Genomic DNA, 19,755 nt, shown 5'->3' on the forward strand with positions numbered 1-19,755 from the left:
GATGACACGATAAGCTCTCCACTGTAGTAACCGCTATCCCTGAAAGGGTTAAAACGATTTCATGAATAGCATCGACAACTGAGGCAGCGTGCGGCAGCATGACTTAACTCAAATGAACTTTTATTTAGAGAAAAAACAAAAATGCAAGCTATACACAGGAAGCTCATTTTGAAAACACTTTTTATTGCTCTCAAAATACAAGATTGGGAAAAAAAAGTTGTATCTGTGAGTTGAGTTATCTTGTTTTAGGTTGCATGTGCTTGGTTTTCCCCTGGCTCCCTTGAGATGGTTTAAGGTACCATCTTTTGCAGGTATGCAGACAACTTGTAACATACTGGTGGATAACGGCTTCCAAGCTTTTTAGTTGGTGTGTGTGAATTAGAGGTAAGCGCTTAAGCCCGAGTCTGAGCCCAACCCGGCCCGAATTTGGGTCGGGCCTAAAATGTCAATAATTTCTTCGGGTCGGGGGCTTCTCTCTTGCTGACTTCTTTTAAATAAACATCACAGTGCACTGAGGCGTTTTGAGGCCGTGAATAGTTTTGGCCACGGGAGACGTGGTTTGCAAAAAAACAGAAGTCGTCTCATCACAACACGTACTGTACTAAAAACTCTTGCAATGACAACAAAGAACTCCTTCCTGTCTCTCTATTATCCACCCGTCATTGTTCTTCTTTGTCTCTCTGCTTCTCTCTCTTAAAGTGCCACGCTAGATTCTTCAGCAGATACTGCTGCTGTGGTTTATGGCCCGATTTTCAACCTGTCAAAATGACAGATGGCCTTAAATTTTTCCCGACAACTCTTAAAAAAAATCAGTCAATGATGGAAAACTGTCCTCCTTGGGCCAGGCGTCCACATGTGTGGATATGACGTTTTTGGTTGTCACGACTACAATGTTAAATTTTGGACTACAAGGGCCTGGCGTCCACTTACGAGGACGTTACACTACCCTCTTGTGGTGGAAGAAGAGTGTAACAAGCACATGGAAAAAATCAAGATGGCAGACAACCCACTCAAACTTTCAGACGGCTCCTCTCAATCCAAAAGTCGACCAGGTAAAAAAAAAAAAAACACATTTCATGGCTGATTCTTTCTCAGATATGTTTAGAAGTGTTCAATATGTGTTGTGGAAGTTGAATTTTGCAAAAGTAAGAAAATTTGACGATTTACCATGCTGCTAAACTTGATGTACACATATGTGGACAGAGGGACTTAGTTTTGTTGGTTTGTTGAACATGTCCACAAATGTGGACAGGGGGAGTAGGTTTAGAATTTGCATTTTGGGACGATTTTGTTCGAAAACAGCATCTTGTACAGTCCAAACAAATATGTCATGTTTTATAAATAGCTCTATGTAGATTTTTTTTGGTTTGAAACAAAATGTTTTGTTTTTCCTAGTGCGTTATTCTCTGCAACAAGCAATGCAAATGCTGGGGTTAATTGGTGGAGACAACTACGACGTGGAGGATTTATCAGACATCGATGATCCTGTGGGAGATGCTGAATATCAACCTCCTCCAACCAGCAGTGAGGAAGACAGTAGTGGGTGTGAGGACCCCGTGCCACAGCCCTGTCAGCCTATCGGGACGCAAACGTTCGCGTAAGGAATACGAGGGATATCGGTCAGATCGTGACATTGCCACATCACGCACCCCCAGGTGTCGCTCTCAGACACCACAGGAAGAGGCTGATGTCTCAGGCAATGTCTCTGAAGATACACCACCAGGACCCAGCCATGAAGAACAGTCCAACAAAGGGCGTGGAATGCGATGGAAGGCTTCTACATTTACCCCACATCAAGCTTGACCACGAGGAGGAAACTGCTCATGACAGAGAAGACTGGACTCCACTGGACTACATACAACACTATATTGACAAAGATTTGATAAAAATCATTGCAGATTGCTCAAATGCTACATCACTGTCTAGAAGTGGAGATCCACTCAGCACAACAGTTGATGAAATTTTTCATTTTTTTGGTGCCTGCATTTTGATGTCTTGTGTACCATATCCTGCAATCAGGATGTACTGGTCTAGATCCTTGAGATTCCCTGCCATCACTGAAAAGTTCACACGTGACAGATTCTTCCGACTGAGGAGGTCACTCAAAGTGCTCAATGATGAGGATGTTCCAGAAGATCTGAAAGAGTGTGACAAGTTCTGGAAGGTGAGGCCTTTTCTCAACCGCATTCTGAAAGGCTGCAAATCTCAGGCTCGGCCACAGTGCGTTTCCATTGATGAACAGATGATTCCATTCACGGGAGCTTGTCCATGTCGACAATATCTGCCGATGAAACCAAACCCAGTTGGCATCAAAAACTTTGTTTGCGCAACAACAGATGGCATAGTACTGGACTTTGAGATTTATCAAGGTGCAGATGGAGTCTGTGAACAAGTGGAAGAACCAGGGAATCTGGGTTTGGGAGGCTTGGTGATTGATCGTCTGTCTCAGACTCTGCATCCGAATACAAAGGTGTACTGTGATCGATTCTTCACATCAATCCAGGCAGCGGAACACATGATGAAGAAGCAAATGTATATAACTGGTACAGTTATGAGAAATCGAGTTGCTGCTGCAGTGCAGAAATTGCCCAGTGACAAGACTATGAAAAAAAATGGAAGAGGAACCTCAGCACAAGTTACCAACCCGGATGGAAACATTTGTGTCACCAAGTGGTTTGACAATAAACCAGTGTTGATGATCTCTGCTATACATGCCCAAGAGCCAGAAGACACGTGCCAGAGATGGGACAAAAAACTGAAACGGTATGTGACCATCTCTCGACCATGTGTTATCCGTGAATACAACTCCAAGATGGGTGGAGTGGACCTTGTGGATCGAATGATGAGCTATTGTCGAATGAGTGTCCGTACAAAAAAATGGACACTGCGGATGCTGATGCACTTTACCGATCTGGCTTTAGCCAACAGTTGGCTACTGTACCGCAAAGACCTCACTTTGAATGGCACACCAAAGAAGGACATCATGCGGTTCCTTCAATTCCACATGGAAGTGGCCCTGACCTTCTTGGCTGAGAGAGACAATGACAACTCTGACTTTTCAGAGCAGGAAGATGACACGGAAGTTTCAGTCAAAGGGAAACAGCATGCAGTGCAGGCAGTGCCCCACATCTCATTCCGCAGGAAGGCTAATGCATATCTGCCAGAAGTGGTACAATCAAAGAACGCATCACGATGCAGATTAAAAGGATGCTCAGGGAAAACTCGAGTGCAGTGTGTTACATGCAAGGTGTTCCTTTGCTTACAGGCAGATCGCAACTGTTACTCTGCCTTTCATACATAGGCATGAACGTTTTCCCAAGGGGGAAAATTGTTGGAGCACTTTTGATGTGCAAGTTTCACGCCATGTTCAGAAAAGAAATAAACAGTTCAACAGTAGCAATGAAAAATATTTTACTGAAGGTTTACTTGTTTTATATCTGTCCTCCTGCAACTGTTAGCAGCACTTCATAGACTTGCGTAAACGGGCACAAGTTGTTGCTTTGAAGTTTGTTTTTGCACTTGGAAAAAATGCTGCTGTGTTCAGGCAACAAATAAAGTTTTGCACATCATTACTCAATTGTGACGTTATTGTGTTCACTCAAATTTAAAACGAATGTCCACATCATTTTTCTCAGAAACTACATCATGTAAAAAGATAATTCTTTGTTTTTACACTCATCAGGTCCCAATTAGCCTAAATATCAAAGAGAAAATAAAAATGCATGCCTTGCAAGAGTTTGGGTCTGTGGAGGTTAATGTACCTTCTGCGGAAACAGAAATACAAAAGATGTAAAAGTTTATACAGTCTTGTTTAACTTAGATTTCGTTACAAAAGACAGGCTTTAATTTGTTATCATAAATCACGCCTCCTCTTCCCGAGTCCTCACAAATAAAATGTGAGATTTCAGGTTTGCTTCGGGCTCGGGCCTGCAAATCAAGTTAATTGGTCGGGCTCGGGTCGGGCTTTAATACCCGCGGGCCGGGTTGGGTCGGGCTGGATTTTTTGGCCCGATCTTACCTCGAGTGTGAATGTGACGATTGATGCTCACCGTGGATAATTAATTGAGATAGTCAGTGTGTCGGCTGGATCAGAGGGAACAGAAGTATCTGTGGACGGGGAAAGCAGCGACTGCAGCCAAAGCTATGCCCACGCTGTCTCCAACGCTGGCCGCAGCCATGGCAAACTCCCTCTGTCTGTCTCCGGTCTACAAAAAAAAATCAATAAAAATTGTATGGATGAGCGTGGTTTACTTGTATCATGTCTGAAGGAAGAAAATTATGACAACACGGACACAAGCAGTTGTTAATTTTGTACATCCTTCAATAAAAGGGTTTTGTAGAGATTTTCCCAAAGGAAATGGACTGTGGCTGTGCAATATTTGACATGCACCACGACGCGCTTTCACTCAACTGTGCAAAAGTGACACTGTCATTGACACAGGTGGACGAAGATTGAAAATATTTTGAACACGGGGTCATTTTCAACCGAGGGGTGTCACCTCATGCGCATCATGGATGTCTGAAAACTTGTAAAAAGTCAGTCGACCGATTTAAAGGTAGTCACTGTGTTGTTTGGTGACGTAGTGTGTAAACTAAACTAAAATCTTAGACAAATATATTCATTTTATTGTTCGTTACAAACATCACCAAATACGGAAAAGGTGCAAAATAACATTCACAGAGCCGAAATCAATCACATATCAATTTGAGTCATTTTTCCAGAACCGTTAAGGGTAGAGATAAATGTTTGCCAACTCTGCTTTGATCCTTTAGCTGCGATTTGTTAAGATCGCTTCTGTTTCCCAATGACATTTGAATGATTGACTGCACTTGTCACAACACGCAATGAGCAGCGACGTGACATCACCCCACAGTCCTTCTCTTGTCTCCAAGTACAACCCCTCAAGCCAAGAATAACCAAACTTTGACGTTAGTGGTTCCACTAACGTCAAAGTTTGGTTATTGCATTGATTGGAAAGGGATTTGTTCTGCCGAGAGTGAAATGCTCATTCACGAAAAAAATGAAAAAACTGAGAAATAAGCGGGGGGTTTTTTCTGTTGAAAGAAGTGAGGCTAATCTTTCTTTTGGTAAGTTTCATGTTTATATCGCCATGTAACAATATTTTCTCTGCGTCTACGAAGATCCATAAAAATGGCTGGCACTCTGCGTTGGCTATGCTGCAAATGGCTCGGACTGAGTGTGTTCATAGGTCAACAGTAAATGTGTACTTTGTTGTCAGAATGTTAAACATAACTCAAACTTCATTTAAGATAAACATAAGAATAGGCCAGAATCGAAAGAAAACTGTGTTATATTATCGTCTTGTTAGAATTGCATTTTGATTGTGCAAATAAATCTATGCTGACTGGCCAAATAAAATGTTTTTAAAAAAAGTTCTGAAGTAAATCAGACCTCTTTGCTAATGAAGTAGAATGTGTTCACATATGCAGTTCCACCCAGAAGACCCTCATAGAGGATGATGGCAAACACCAACCAGGCACTGGGCAGAAATTGGTAAGACACTTCCAACAAGAGCAGCACTGCATTCAACACCTGTGGAGTAAACAAACGGGGTTAGGGTTTCTGATAGAAGTGGGAGTAAGTCACAGCCGATCCCAGCAGTCTTAGTGGAAGTCATAAATAAATCTCAAGTCTTTATTGTCAAATTTCAAGCAAGCCCCAAGTTGCTGTGGCAAAAAAAGAAAAAAAAGTTGAGGGGCAGGGGGTGCTGGAGCCCATCCCAGCTGTCTCCAGGCAGTAGGCGAGAGACACCCTGAACCGGTTGCCAGCCAATCGCAGGGCACACAGAAACTAACAACCATCCGCGCTCACACTCGCACCTAGGGACAAGTTGGAGTGTTCAATCAGCCTGCCATGCATGTTTTTGGAATGTGGGAGGAAACCGGAGTACCCGGAGAAAACCCACGCAGGCTCGGGGAGAACATGCAAACTCCACACATGGAGCTGGAATAGAACGACGTAGTCGACGTGCTAACCACTGGACTACCGGGCCGCTACTATGTGTTTTGATTTTGTTTATTTGGGATGTAACAACAGCAGCAAAATCTCTCTCTCATCCATCCATTTACCGATCCGCTTTATCCTCACAAGGTTCGCAGGGTGTGCTGGAGCCTATCCCAGCCCTCTTCGGGCAGTAGGCGGGGTACACCCTGAAATGGTTGCCAGCCAATCGCAGGGCACACATCAACAAATGACTATTTGCGTCCACAATTACAATTTAGAGTGTCCTATTAACCTTCCACGCATGTTGAGGGAATGTGGGAGGAAAACCGAGTACCCGGAGAAAACCCACACAGGCATGGGGACAACATGCAAACTCCACATAGGGAGGCCAGAGAACCCTGCACCTCTACACTGTGAGGCCGACGTGCTAACCAGTCAACATGCACACATATGTACTGTATATCAGAGGCGATTGCTCTAAGACTGCAAGGGAAGCTCAGCTTCCCCTAAAATGTCAAAAAGTAAGTGATCAAATTATATGTGTGTACGTACAATTGTGTGAACATGTCATTGACTAAATATGCGCCACAACGCGCTCAACGTTTGTTCCGAATCAGTTTCTTATTACTGGTTATGACGCGACTCTCTTCTCATTCATCCCGCAGCTTCACTGTGCTTGAAACTGTGTGGACGCTGGGCGTCGAGAGAGTTCAGTGTAGGTGGTCCCAATGCATTGAAACGAGACGAGTCATTGGATAAATGCTGGTTTTGTCCCGCCCATTGGACGCTCAGCGTCTCTGGGAGTCTATGAACAGTGGGCGTTTCTGACCCGGAAACTCAGCTTTCTGCATGATAATTGGATGATCTGTCTGAGGCTGAATCTTTTTGATTGACAGCGAAATGAGCCAATCACCGATCTTATGGTGAAGGCAACATTCTCATTTTTTTGAAAAGGAACGGAGACTAGAATACACGTATAAACGGCGACATTTTATGATGTAGGCCGAAATTGAGCTTCCCCTCCTTGACAGACCAGCATCCGCCACTGATGTATATATATATATATATAAATGTGTAGCCCTTTTGGGTGCAGGCTCAGTCACCAGGCGCTCGCCAACGAGGTCACACCTCCAGACCAGGCTCCAGAGAGTGGCCCTGGTGACCCGCATCCGGGTAAAGAAAATCATGGATGAATAATTTTGTTCATCATCAAGGGTTTCTGAGCTATGCTTTGTCTGGTCCCTCACTTAGAACATGTTTGCCATGGGTGATTGTCAGGGGCATTAAGCCCCAGACAATTCAGCTCCTTGGATAATTGAGACACGCAAACCCCTCCAACTACGATCAGGTGATGCTCACACAGATGAGATATACACAAAACATGTTCATGTTTCTTCTTCAAATTTCTCAATGATATTTAGATACGGCTTACCTGTAGTAAAGCAAGGGCCCAGAGTTTTCTGATCTTGAAACAGCAAAGCGAAGATCGAGATACAAACACACCAACCTGATAAGATGTCTGATACCTAACAGAAAAGGAACCACATAGATTTTTTTTTGCAAATACTTAAAATTACAGAAATACAATCATTCAATATATCGTCCCCGAGAATTTGAGATGGAGAGGCCCCCGCGTGACCCAAGACGGAACATTTTTTGTTTCTCCTGTTACATAGCTCAGCCTCGATTATAATATAACGGTGTACAGTACGACGGGCTGGTTATTGCTGCTTCCTGCTCCATTCTGTCCCTTCTCCAATAAGAACACCACATTTTCACCCGGTCCATCAATAACCCCTCTCTTCCTGATCTTCACCGCTGATGTTTTAGCTGCTCAAAAAAGTAAAAATCATAATCTATTCCACAATAAGTTCTTTATTACACAAAGGAAATCTCTGGAAGAAAGGCCAGGCCTAAATTATAGACACGCAGGGAATGCACGCACATACCACCATGCCCAGACCCAGATGAACACAAAAGTATTCACGGCGGGAGACACACATCCAAAACTTTTCAGGGACGGGCTCGGACTCAGACTTACTTTTTGCAGATTTATTTTTTTGTTGTTGTGTCCGACAAAGTTACGACTCTGACTGAGTGCAACCGGACAACCATGTGGGCCTCCGCCGTGGCCCCTCGACGTGTGTGTAGCCGACGCGCATGGCCAATACGGTACTCTTAATTTTGCATGTAGGGTACCCTAGGAGTCATCCTGTATTTGTTGAAGAGTAGGAATACTTTTGTTCAATGATGGATTGCGTGTATTAGAAATTATATACAGGGTGGCCCCATAAGTCGCCATACAGAGGAGAAAAAATACATTCCATACATACAGTATATGATGTCATGACTCTGCCTGTCTGTCTCTAGCAGGTGGCACAGTGGACGAGTGGTTAGCTTGTCCGCCTCACAGTGCAGAGGGGTAGGGTTCAATTCCAGGCCCCGGCCATCTTGTGTGGTGTTTTTGCATGTTCACCCTGTGCCTGTGTGGGTTTTCTCCGGGTATTCGGGTTTCCTCCCGCATCCCGAACAGATGCATCATGGGTTAATTGAACAATCTAAAGTGTCCTTCTGTGTGATTGTGACAATGTGTGGCCTGCGATTGTTTGGCATGCAAATGTCCTTATTATGGGACTATTAAGGTTATCGTAATTTATATTCCCTCATCTTGTTTTATCTTTGTTTGTCTGCTGCAGACTCAAAGGCTCCGAGTTCAAATCTTAGCTCTGGCTTTTCTGCATGTACTCTTTCCCCCCATGCTTATATGGGGTTTCTTTTTCTACTCCAGTTTGTCATATATTTCAAAAACATGCATGGTAGGTTAAATGAAGATTATGAATTGCCTATGCATCGAAAAAAAAACCTCCTTTGAATTTACTAATTTGAACATCAGATGCACATGATTAAAATCTGCTAACCAGACAGTTTTAATTATTCTTTAATGTGCCGTATTTTCCCCACTATAATGCGGACCTAATGGAATTCAATTTTCTCAAAAGCCGACGGTGCACCTTATAATCCGATGCACCTTATATACTGTATAGATCAATATTCTGATTTCTTGGACGTACAATTTTAAATGGTCTGTAAGGCGCTTTGTTACAGCTGCAGCGGTTGTGAAAGCTCTATATAAATAAAGTATGTTTTTTGTTGTTTTTGTCTTTTGTTTTGTCACATGTTGTTTTGTTGTTTCAACGTGTGGACCTGATATGGACTGTTTTCAGCGTTTTTTGGCCACGACATTCGTCAAAGGAGAAGTATCTATGCTTGGTGGTTGCGCCTTCTCGGCAGCACGCCTGTACCAGCACAGATTTTGATTGGGAGGAATGTCGGCGCCATTGACTGTCGGTGCTGGACAGACCTGGGGCGATTGTGTTTTGCGCCTGTAATGGGCAGCATTTTTTACAACTCTGTTTTGTTCAGTGGAGATGTCGGCGCTGTTGGACAGTCGGCGTTGGTGCGGCTGGATGGATGGCTGCTGAAGTTGAGGATGAGGAGAGAGGAGCGTATTTGCGTATTTGGAACCGAGAGTCGCCGCTTGGAATTGAAATGGATTTCCATGGGACAGGAGAAGTGAACCAATCTCTTTTTTTCGTCAATGGATGCTACAGCTTCTTGTTGACTTTGAAACTTAGCTTGTAGCCGACGTGTGCACATTTTGAGCATGATGTCTCTGATCCACTGGTTAAAGGACACTTTGAATCTCTCCTCTTTCATCTCAAACTGCTTCAAACAACAAAGCGTGTGACGGAAAAGTGGTTACGACTGCACGACTGTCCGTGTTTTATGTTATGTGGTGTGTTTATTATTTTACTTGATGTTAACTGTTTTGTCAAGCGCTTTGTTACAGCTGCCGCTGTTGTGAAAGCGCTTAATAAATCAGCATGTATTGTATTGTATTCCTTTTAGCGTAGTTCCATCTAGTGGATGCATAGCGCAACCGCAGCCACTATTGTGGCTTCTATTCTATGTGCCTTATCATGCAGTGCACCCGATATATATGAAAACAGTTTTAAAATAAGCCATTCATTGAAGGTACGCCTTATAATAATAATAATAATAATACATTTCAGTTATAAGCGCCTTTCAAGACACTCAAGGACACTTTACAATACTCCGAAGCACCTTATAGTGCGGATAATACGGTACATCAATTCAACAAATTTTACATGTTCAAATTAAGTAATTTCAAAAGATTATATTTTAACTTTAGGCGTGAATGCGAGTATGAACGGATGCGTGTCAGGGCAGTATGTTCACATGTGAGTATGTTCTCCATGTCTCGCGTTCAACTGAGATGGGTTCCATCTGACTTGTGACCGTGAAAGGGTTCAGCAGCAGAAAATAGATAGATGGATATTTTAATGCAAATTACTAACCAGCGATACTGCTCTGCATGGGTGAGGAAAATATTCCGGAAATACAAAAGCTCCATCTGGGAAAACAGAAGTTTAATTTCCAAGTTATACTTCACATCAAATTCCAACAATATCCTAACTATGACTTCAAATACGTCTGAAATGAATAGTGTTGATACTGTGATACAACGAACTTACCAAACCTTGGTTAATGAAGTATTCGGCAAAATAGATTAATCCCAAGGCACAGACAAATGGCATCAAACCCTGAAGGATTTGAGAAGAAATGAGTCAAGCAGTGAAATCTTGATAATTACAATGGTGATAAAAGTCGACACACATCAGTTCAAATGTCTTTTTTATGCGGGAAAAAAATAATAATCTGAGAAAAAGGTAAATAAATTGAAAGCTTTCCACCTATAATTTGACGTAGAACCTATATATAATCATTGAAGTCATTTAAATAAACTGGGAACATTTTAATTCAGTATTAAAATTAGGTAGGAAAAGTACATTAGCAGACATGGTAACCAGTCAACAACAGTGACCCAACTAAATCACGTTGATGGAAACAAAGGTCAATCCAATTTATTCTGGTAAACTGAAAAGTTTCTGTGCTGGAAAAGAGCTATAGTTTCCGCGCTTGATTTGGACCGTCTTGATTTGGGTGAATTGTGAGGCATTTTAAATGCCGGTAGGTGTGTTGCTGGTCATTTAACCCGAGTTAATTCTGAACACTGCTACATGACAAGTTACAAGAGGGTGCCAGTACTTGTGCAACGACATTATCTCAGTTATTTCTAGTTCACCTCTTTTTTTCCAATCGAGTTATACAGGTTACAGGTCACATTCATGGAGGGGAAAAATAGGTTTGATTTATTTTTTTATGCCATAACAACCTGGCACCAGGGGTGTGTAGACTTTTCATATCAAGATAAGATAAGATATCCTTTATTTGTCCCGCAATGGGGAAATTACAATCAGAATTCAGAAAGGAATCAACTGGATTATCCATGTGATTGGTTGACTTACTTTGAAGATGTGCATTTTTTCTGTGAGAGTGAGCATTCCGGACCTCCCGTCCTCTGTTCAGAGACACATAATATGGTGTTCATAGCCCTGCTCTAAATAAGCATGACTATTTACAGGGTTTTTTTTAAGCATTATGAACAGCATATCTTCATCGGCCCACAATTAGAACAATTTTTTTTAACCCAGGTCCAGAAGGATTGGTAGAAAATTTTCATGTGTGCTTTCCCCACTGAAATGTTCAGTTAATCTGTATTGCATTTTGTTCTATGACGCCGGAACTGACCGCCAGGGGTAGTGCTTAAAACACAGAATATTCCCTTCGTGCATCAGCAGCTCAAGAATGCAAACATAATTGTGATCCACGGTGTGTCTAAAATGTCATGGCACCTGAACGACAGTCTCTCAGAACCTTCTCGCTTGCCGTTTGCTTGCCACTATGTCATGCTTTTCCCTGTTCATTCTCTTCGGCTGTTTTTCAGCACTGGGAGTCTGTGACCGCGTGGGTCGGAGCTGCGGATTTGCTTTCCACCCTTCTGTGGCTGTGACAACTTTGCGTTCACAGAGTTGACGTTCTATGCGTTTGTGGTCGTGCTTCGTGAGTTGGGGTGCTGTTTTTTGGTCGACTCATCATGATTTTATTATTTACAGTATATGCCGCGGCGTGTCTATGTGCTTGATTAGCGGCTATCCACATTAGCGTCTGTCTTATATGGTGTCGGGCTTTTTTTCTCCAGTGAAGTTGCCTTGCGGTTGACTCTGTGGCATTTACTTGTGACAACCTCGCGCCTTCTCCCAGCTTTGTTGTGTGTGGCCTTGAGTCTTAAATGTTACCCCGACGTGTTTCACCAGCGATTTGCCTTGGTGTGCCGTAATGGATGCCACTGCCTCTCATAGTGATGGCTGTTTTTCTCTCTTCTCCTAATTTAAACTCTCCCTCTGTAACTTTTTCTTGGCACTTCTGCTGCAGCCTTTCGTCAGCAGACTGGCCTTGCTGTTCCTCGTGCACCTCAGCTGGTGACGAGTGCCGAGTGACATTACACCTTCCCATGCAGGAGTTTCATTCTTAATTGGCGTCTGCCGTCCCCCCTTCCCTTGCCTTATCTATTGTGTGTCAGGTGACTTTTGGCACCTGATTGCCGTTTGCCTCTCGTGCAGCCCCCCGTACCCCCTTGTCTTTAGCTTGGCGCGTGCTTGCCCGTTTTTTTACAATGGAAGGTTAGCCCCATTTGTGTTGTCTGCGCCTCATGGCCACCGGAAACGTTGAAAACACAGCAGTGCTCTTGCTGCTGCCCTCGGTCCCTCCAAGAAGATGTTCTCTGTGGGCCACCAGCTTGCTTCATACTGAAGTACTGTTCAACACATTCGATTTTATTTCTACCTTGGCTACATGTGTCCTGTTCTTCTTGTGATTCAACCATTAGCCGCCGTCTTTCCTCAGAAGTCTCGATGCCGCGATCTCTTTCTTCGTGTTTCCACTGAGGAAATGAAGGTGGTGGAAGCAGTAGGAAAAAATAGCTAGAAGAAGAAATAAAGGAGTAGCTGAACTCTATGATAACAATTTAGAAATAATACATTATATTTATTATTTTCTCCTAACTTTACTGATGCTCAAATAGAGCGACAATTCAGTGCTCGAATAATGTGTTGTTTTTTTTTTTTTTTTGGAGTGTGCTCTCTCCGTTCCACCATATCCTCACGGCGAAAATATGTGGACGCCCACACGTACTCATGCTCTTGTGCCCAAATTTTCAAATGTCAACACTGACCCTGCTTTTATTTTACACGTACTTGCAACACAAACTGTTGACTGTCATGTCTGCAGGTCTTTGTGCCAAACATAGAAAAAGCTAACGTGATGTCGATGATACTAGACAATTTTACTCTTCAAGCATGTTATTTATACATATTATTTTCTCACTTACCTAATTAGCATGGTGAATGGAATGGTTAGCATGATTAACAGTGTGACTTGGGGTGAAAGGCCAACTTGAGTCAGGCCTGCATAAAGAAGGGCCCCCAAAACACCGGCGCCACCAGTTCCTGAACCCCAGCCCCCAAGTACATCCCTACAACAGGTGAGACAACAAGTTAACTTTTCCTGTATCATCAATCATGGTTAGTTTCTAAGTAATGAGACATGCAGTTAAGTTAGGGTGAGGTTTTGTCTCTTGATTGCACATTTTGATTACGACAAGCCTGCTCTCCGGAATCTAATTGATTTTGTTGTGAAGGTTTTTTTCTTTACCAATAAAAGGGCTTGATGATCAATGATGATCATCCATTTTAGTAATCTTACTGAGAATTTCTGTGGAACACAGGGCTTTTTCAAGGCAAAGAAATGTCCAAGTTAGCCACCTGATCTCAACTCAATACAAGTTTTTGATTTCCTAATGACACAACGTTCGGCAGCAAGACCTCCAATTAAGGAGTATTAATGAAGGTAACAACAGTCTCGTGGGAGGTACTGTATATACCTGCTATAGAAGACCGTCAGGGAAAGGAAGGATAACTCTCCAAATCCTGCGCTGGTGCTGGCAAATATCACACCTGGAAGTATACAGTATTTAAAAAATAAAAAATAATAAGAAGAAGAAGTAGAAGAATATTGCAAAGATCTGTATTTGAAAGGTTTGGGTGACATAAGATTCTTTACAGAAATTACAAACAAAAAAAATCACTGACATTAATACGATTTTACAATTCAAACCAGGTATGATAAAAAGGTGTTTTCAAAGGTGTTTTTAAGTCTATTACCTATAATGCTCATCCAAACAGTGGAAGAGAAGGAAACGACAAGGAAACTTGTTGCAGCCATGGTGACGCAGAATAAGACTCGAAATCTGGAACAAAAATCAATATTTACACACAAGTTCCTAAAAACAACAATGCAACACTTGTTTTAGCTTCCATGTTCTGTTAATTCAAGATTAGAATATATGCAGCAACTCTATACAGGTTTTAAATCAACAAAAAACAGTCCATGTTTTGAAGCTTACCCATCCTACCAAGATCTTCATTCCATAATCAATTTATTTTCCTTCTTTTGAGTACCGTATTTTCCAGACTTGAAGGCGCACCTAAAAGCATTCATCCATCAATCCATTTTCTGATCTGCATTGTCTTCACAAGGGTCGCAGGGCGTGCTGGAGCCTATCCCAGCCGTCTTCGGGCAGTAGGCGGGGGACAGCCAGAACCGGTTGCTAGCCAATCGCAGGGTACACACAGACGAACAACCGTCCACGCTTATACTCATACCTATCGGGACAATTTAAAGTGGTCAATCAGCCTGCCAGGCATTTGTTTTTGGAATGTGGGAGGAAACCGGAGTACGCGGAGAAAACCCATGCGGGCACAGGGAGAAAATGCAAACACCACACAGGGTGGCCGGAGCTGGAATCGAACCTGGTACCTCTGCACTGTGAGGTCAACGCGCTAACCACTTCACCATTCTATTTTCTCAAAAGCTGACAGTGAGCCATACAATCCGGTGCACATTCTATACTGGATCAATATTCTGACTTCTTGGATGTAGTATTTTCATTGTTCTGTAAAGCACTTTATTACAGCTGCAGCGGTTGTGAAAGCTCAATATAAATAAAGCCGTATTGTATTCCCTTTAGCGTAGCTCCATCTAGTGGATGCATAACGCAACCGCAGCCTCTATTGTACTGTAGCTTCTATTCTATGCGCCTTATAATGCGGTGCGCCCATGATATTAAAACAGTTTTAAAATAGGCCACTCATTGAAGGTGCTCCTTATAGTGCAGAAAATATGGTACTTTGCTCAATGTGGGACAGTTAGTGAAATTGTTTACTTGTTTGGAGAGGGGAAAAAAAGTATTTATATTTGTGTTTCGCAACTACAGTTAAAATCAAATGTATTTGGACAGTGATGCAGATTTTAGATGAAAGGTTATCGAAAGCTTTTTGGTGTTGCATTTTTTTTCCATTACCCATAAGGCACTTTGTGGATAACAAGCGGAGCAGTCATCTTAATGATGAGAGTTGGAAGTATGTCAGCTAATAGTACAGCCTGTGGAGGAAAAAAGAAAAGAATGAGAGGGTGTCCAAAGCATGATGACCTTGAATTTTTAGAGATAATTCAAAACATAACATAACTCCAGATAAATATATTTTACAAAATGAGACATGTCGCATAAATGTAAACCATGGATGAACTGGATCTGATTTGCATAAACCAATACACAATCATTTTAAATGTCCTTGTGGTAGAGTCCTTGCAAAATATCATTACTGAGCATGGTACAATAAAAACATGATTAATTAATTAATAACTAACTAACAAAATAAATAAATAAATGTAGTTGGTTGAAACATTTTAAATTGACACAAACATACCATGGCATTCACACATCACAAATTACCGGTATAAATAAAATATACAGTATTTGGATTTTTAAGACACTATAATTGATACATCATCATTATTATTGTGATATTCCCAATCCTAAATGCTTCTGATTGACTGGAAAACTGTGACCTAGATTGATTTGTTAAATACACCTAGTATTGTATCCAAGTCATTTTATAGTTCTACCTCCAGTTCTGTCAGAGTTTTTTACCCGAATTAAGTTAAACAAATGACTCGACACATAGGGAAGATTGTCTTTCTAATCGGCGGAAGTGGATCTCCAAGAGCGAACGACGGGCAGTTGCTCCGCGATCACACAGAGTTCCTTGTGCTCCTGTCGGACTTTTATTGTTTACATATGCAAAATACAAGAAAAACACTGCCCCCGATATTTGCATACAGTACTACGCCTCGGTTAGTAATTTGATGAACTTGGTTTCAGCTTTGAAACACAGATACGCTGACACCTTCCAGTCTGGTCTACAACAAATAAGCAAGTCGCAGACTTCACAGATGGCAAATGTCCGCCTAGGCGCGACACCTGTTCCCAAACTGTCTTTTGATGTTCTACAACACTTCCTAAATTGTTTACTTTGTGACCGAGTCTTGTCTTCTTAAACCTGTTCGCCTCCTTGCTTTATCATGATTACGTGTGGACTTCAAAAAGCCCTCTGCCCAAACGGCCGACACCTTGCGCACAGGCATTTGGGGGCGTTGAATACGCACCAAAACGTCTAGACATGCCCAAATTAAATGAAACTTAAAACATGATATAAGATATCCTTTATTTGTCCCACACTGGGGAAATTTACAATCATTTTACTTGTAGATTTCGCTATCATTTATTCACTGAAATTGCCTGCCGACTTCATATCAGGGCCACGCCTAGAGTGCCATGCATTAAAAATAGAAATAAATAAATAAACAAACAATAAAACTGGATATTTCATCACAGTCGAGTTTGTTTAAAATTGAACAAATAATTCCCACTGACCGCTGTTGAGACAGAATTGCAGTCATAGCGACTGCCGTTACCAGGATTCACGTCTTGAAATTCCGTAGCCAATGTACTTAAAGCAGGGTTCTGAAGAGAAACACAATCAAAGGGAAGAGTGTTATTTCCAAATACTGTGAATTTAGACACCTCAAGTTGAAGCATTAACATTCAGGAACAATGACTGGCTGAAGCAACCCCAAGTGACTAACGAATTGACAAAAAGATGTGTTTCAAGAATTATGTTCACGCCATATAGCTTTGTCACTTTACAGACACTTCAACTGTTCTAATTAAGAAAAAAAACCATTGACATACAAATATGGTGGCGTTTTCGGATTCTTGTTTTGTGAGGATGTCTTGAGCGGCACTGAGCATAACCACATATGCAAAGTTGTTGCACAATCCCAAGAGCCTGAAAAGGTGAACAAAGAGAATAGGGGGTACATATTTAGTTTCCCTTCATGTGATGAAAAAAGTGTCTGATCTATCCATCCATCTATCTATCATCTACCTTTCTGACAAGCTATGCGCAGAAAACCTTGATAGCTTAAAACTGATACGATAACTCCAGTAAATTTGATGAAGGAAGAAAAACAAACCTAGAGTTAAGCACAGCTATAAAAGGCCTTCAAAGCCTTGCCCATTATGGTATTGGTACACTAAATTAAAAATTTTAGAGAATGAAATCAGAATAAAAAAGTAATTTGATTAAATGTGACCTCTATAAAAGGCCAAAACTGAGAATAACCGTAAAAGGAAATTTAAAAAGGCCAACTTCAAGTTGACTATAGAATAGGACTCAAGAGATTTTTTTGTAGGTCTTTGGCCGAGACATATGCCTCCAACTTTGGGTAGATCTTAGCAAACCGGAGCTGTTTTATCAATATTTTTTTTGAGTGGGCACAACTAAGCCATTTTTAAAACTACACAATCAACTAAAGATAATCATAATAGTGATTATTTTGGCTCGCCATGGCAACAGCATGGACAAAAAAAAGAAGCTTTTTACTTCTGTTGATCTTAAAATGAAAAATATAGTTTGAAGGCAATTGGACGAAATATCGTTATGGAATTCTTAATGTGACCACTATAAAAGGATGAAAATTGGAAAAAATAATTGAATATTGAAAAAATATTCACAATGGTGGACTTCATGTTACATTGAGCAAGTGACTGCTAGAGACTTTTGCGTTGGTCTTGGAATCGGCAACACGGCAACAGTGTTTGACAAACTAAAAGGCTTTTATTTTTTTAATTGAACAAACAGCAACATTTTGAAGGAGAAGTTTTTGAAAAGGCGACCTCCATTAAAGGCCAAAAATGGGGCCAATTTTGAGAAAAAAGATGTGGAATAAGGTCATGTTCACCTTGCAAGTTATGATGCCAACTTCACATTTTAGTTAGTTTTTTTTTTTATGTACTTGTTCACGTTACAAAACAAATTTAAACAATGAACCTTATGTGTGGACGAACAAACTTTCACTTTGAGTTTCGGGTGGGGAGAAATTAAAGTCAAATATAAAAGTAATACTGTTATTCAAAATAACGTCGCAGATTCACGGACGACTGTCAGTAGTCTCCCACGGACTCTCCAACAGCCTCACGGACCACATACCGTATTTGGCTTTTAAAATCTGGGGTGATAAATCTATCTCACCCCAGTTAAGCAACACCATCATTACATTTTATATTTTAAAATATGTTTATAAATCATTTTGCCAGCTTCTCTACGTAAATCACCAGGAGAGGGGAAAAAAATCTTGGAGCCATGACTGAGAGATAAAGTAAATTTTTTTCAAGGGTTTTAAACTAAGTATTTATTTATTAGGTCAAATAATTCAATATTTAAATTACGTTAAACGGATGAACATGTCAACATTATAATGTCTACATGCAGTGACATAGAAAGCTAAAAAACAAACACCATACATCAAATAATGTTGTGGAAAGACTGTTGTAAGAGAATAGAAACCTGCCAACAAGGAGATCTGTAAGGCTGGAAGTTAATTGAAAGATAGCTTATCATGGGACAAGTTCCCATGATAAGCTATCTTTCATCCATTCATTTTCTAATTTGCTTTTCCTCACGAGGGTCGTGGGCATGCTGGAGCCTATGCAAACTCCACACAGGAAGGCCGGAGACGGAATCTAACCGTGGACCTCTGCACTGTGAGGCCGACGTGCTACCAGTCGAGCACCGTATTGACAATGGGAAATATCACTTTAAATTCATATTTTAGCAAAGCGGGTTTGTCCATTACTTTAGAGGTGAATTTATCGGCTCTATAACGACAGTCGATTTAATTAACAGCAGAACGACACCAATCACGGTCCTGGACCAGCTGTCACTCACCAAAACCCACTCCAATTGCGCCATTGTCTATAACGATCTGGGAAAAAAGAGATGAGAAAGAACATTAACGACGCGTAAGTGTAAGTAAAACGAATAACTGTTCTTGAGCGAGTCTTTTGACTGACCGTTTAAGTGTTGAATTGGATCTGTGTTGAGAGCTCTCTCCATTTATAAAGCGGAAGCAGGAATATTACGTTCGACAACACACGGAAAAACAATATGATCACGTGACCTGCTGAACATACACATGCGTAACATGATTGAACTTGTTTGCCCGTTGCTGCATTACGTTAGTGAGTCCGCCATGTTATGTGTGGCATATTTGCCTATAAACAAATGTAAGTTGCTGTATTTCGTTGTAAATCGATCAAAACTTCAATAAGCGCCTGCCGAGGAAGTGTTCTTTCACCCATTCACACACATACGTATGTTTTGCTGTTTTGAAGTATAAATATAACGCACAAGAACAGGACAGAACATTAGGATGAGAATACTGTACCACAAACCAATGGCGGGCGGTGAGATTTGAACCTGAGCCTTCTGTGGGTATTTAGTGATCTAATCCACCTCTTAATAACTACGTACCATCACAATATGTTTTAAAAAAAAATTTTAAACCTCTATAACTATGGCTACATTCACACTGCAGAGTGTTACGACGATTATCTGAATAGTCTC

The 19,755-nt window shown here is 41.4% G+C and overlaps 1 protein-coding gene across 2 annotated transcripts; it reads right to left on the minus strand.

The window, feature by feature from the left end:
* Positions 1-163: 163 nt before the first annotated feature.
* On the minus strand, positions 164-19,622 carry cln3 (CLN3 lysosomal/endosomal transmembrane protein, battenin). Of its 2 annotated transcripts, XM_086133921.1 has the most exons (16): positions 19,203-19,622; positions 19,078-19,114; positions 17,040-17,136; positions 16,722-16,811; positions 15,309-15,388; positions 14,110-14,195; positions 13,830-13,902; positions 13,278-13,421; positions 12,734-12,870; positions 11,356-11,408; positions 10,522-10,590; positions 10,345-10,400; positions 7,398-7,491; positions 5,414-5,554; positions 4,050-4,205; positions 164-2,281 (listed from the first exon to the last, which is right to left on the minus strand). In XM_086133921.1, the coding sequence occupies exons 1-15, from the start codon at positions 19,243-19,245 to the stop codon at positions 4,089-4,091; spliced, it is 1,317 nt and encodes a 438-aa protein (XP_085990047.1). In that variant the 5' UTR covers positions 19,246-19,622; the 3' UTR covers positions 164-2,281; positions 4,050-4,088. The 2 variants fall into 2 exon arrangements, with proteins under 2 accessions (XP_085990047.1, XP_085990046.1); XM_086133920.1 differs by having other exon boundaries at positions 164-4,205; positions 19,203-19,621.
* Between the last annotated feature and the right edge of the window lie 133 nt (positions 19,623-19,755).

The sequence above is a fragment of the Hippocampus guttulatus genome, chromosome 16 (assembly GCF_054856545.1).
Source record: "Hippocampus guttulatus isolate MCC_2025c chromosome 16, RoL_Hgut_1.0, whole genome shotgun sequence".
Lineage (NCBI taxonomy): Eukaryota > Metazoa > Chordata > Actinopteri > Syngnathiformes > Syngnathidae > Hippocampus > Hippocampus guttulatus.

Excerpts from the sequence above, each read along its gene's own strand:
- cln3 (XM_086133921.1), bottom strand. The coding sequence starts at position 19,245 with ATGGAGAGAGCTCTCAACACAGATCCAATTCAACACTTAAACG. Across the intron at positions 13,903-14,109 it reads TGTTTGGATGAGCATTATAG|GTGTGATATTTGCCAGCACC; the intron begins GTAATAGACTTA and ends GTATACTTCCAG. Across the intron at positions 10,401-10,521 it reads ACTTCATTAACCAAGGTTTG|ATGGAGCTTTTGTATTTCCG; the intron begins GTAAGTTCGTTG and ends CTGTTTTCCCAG.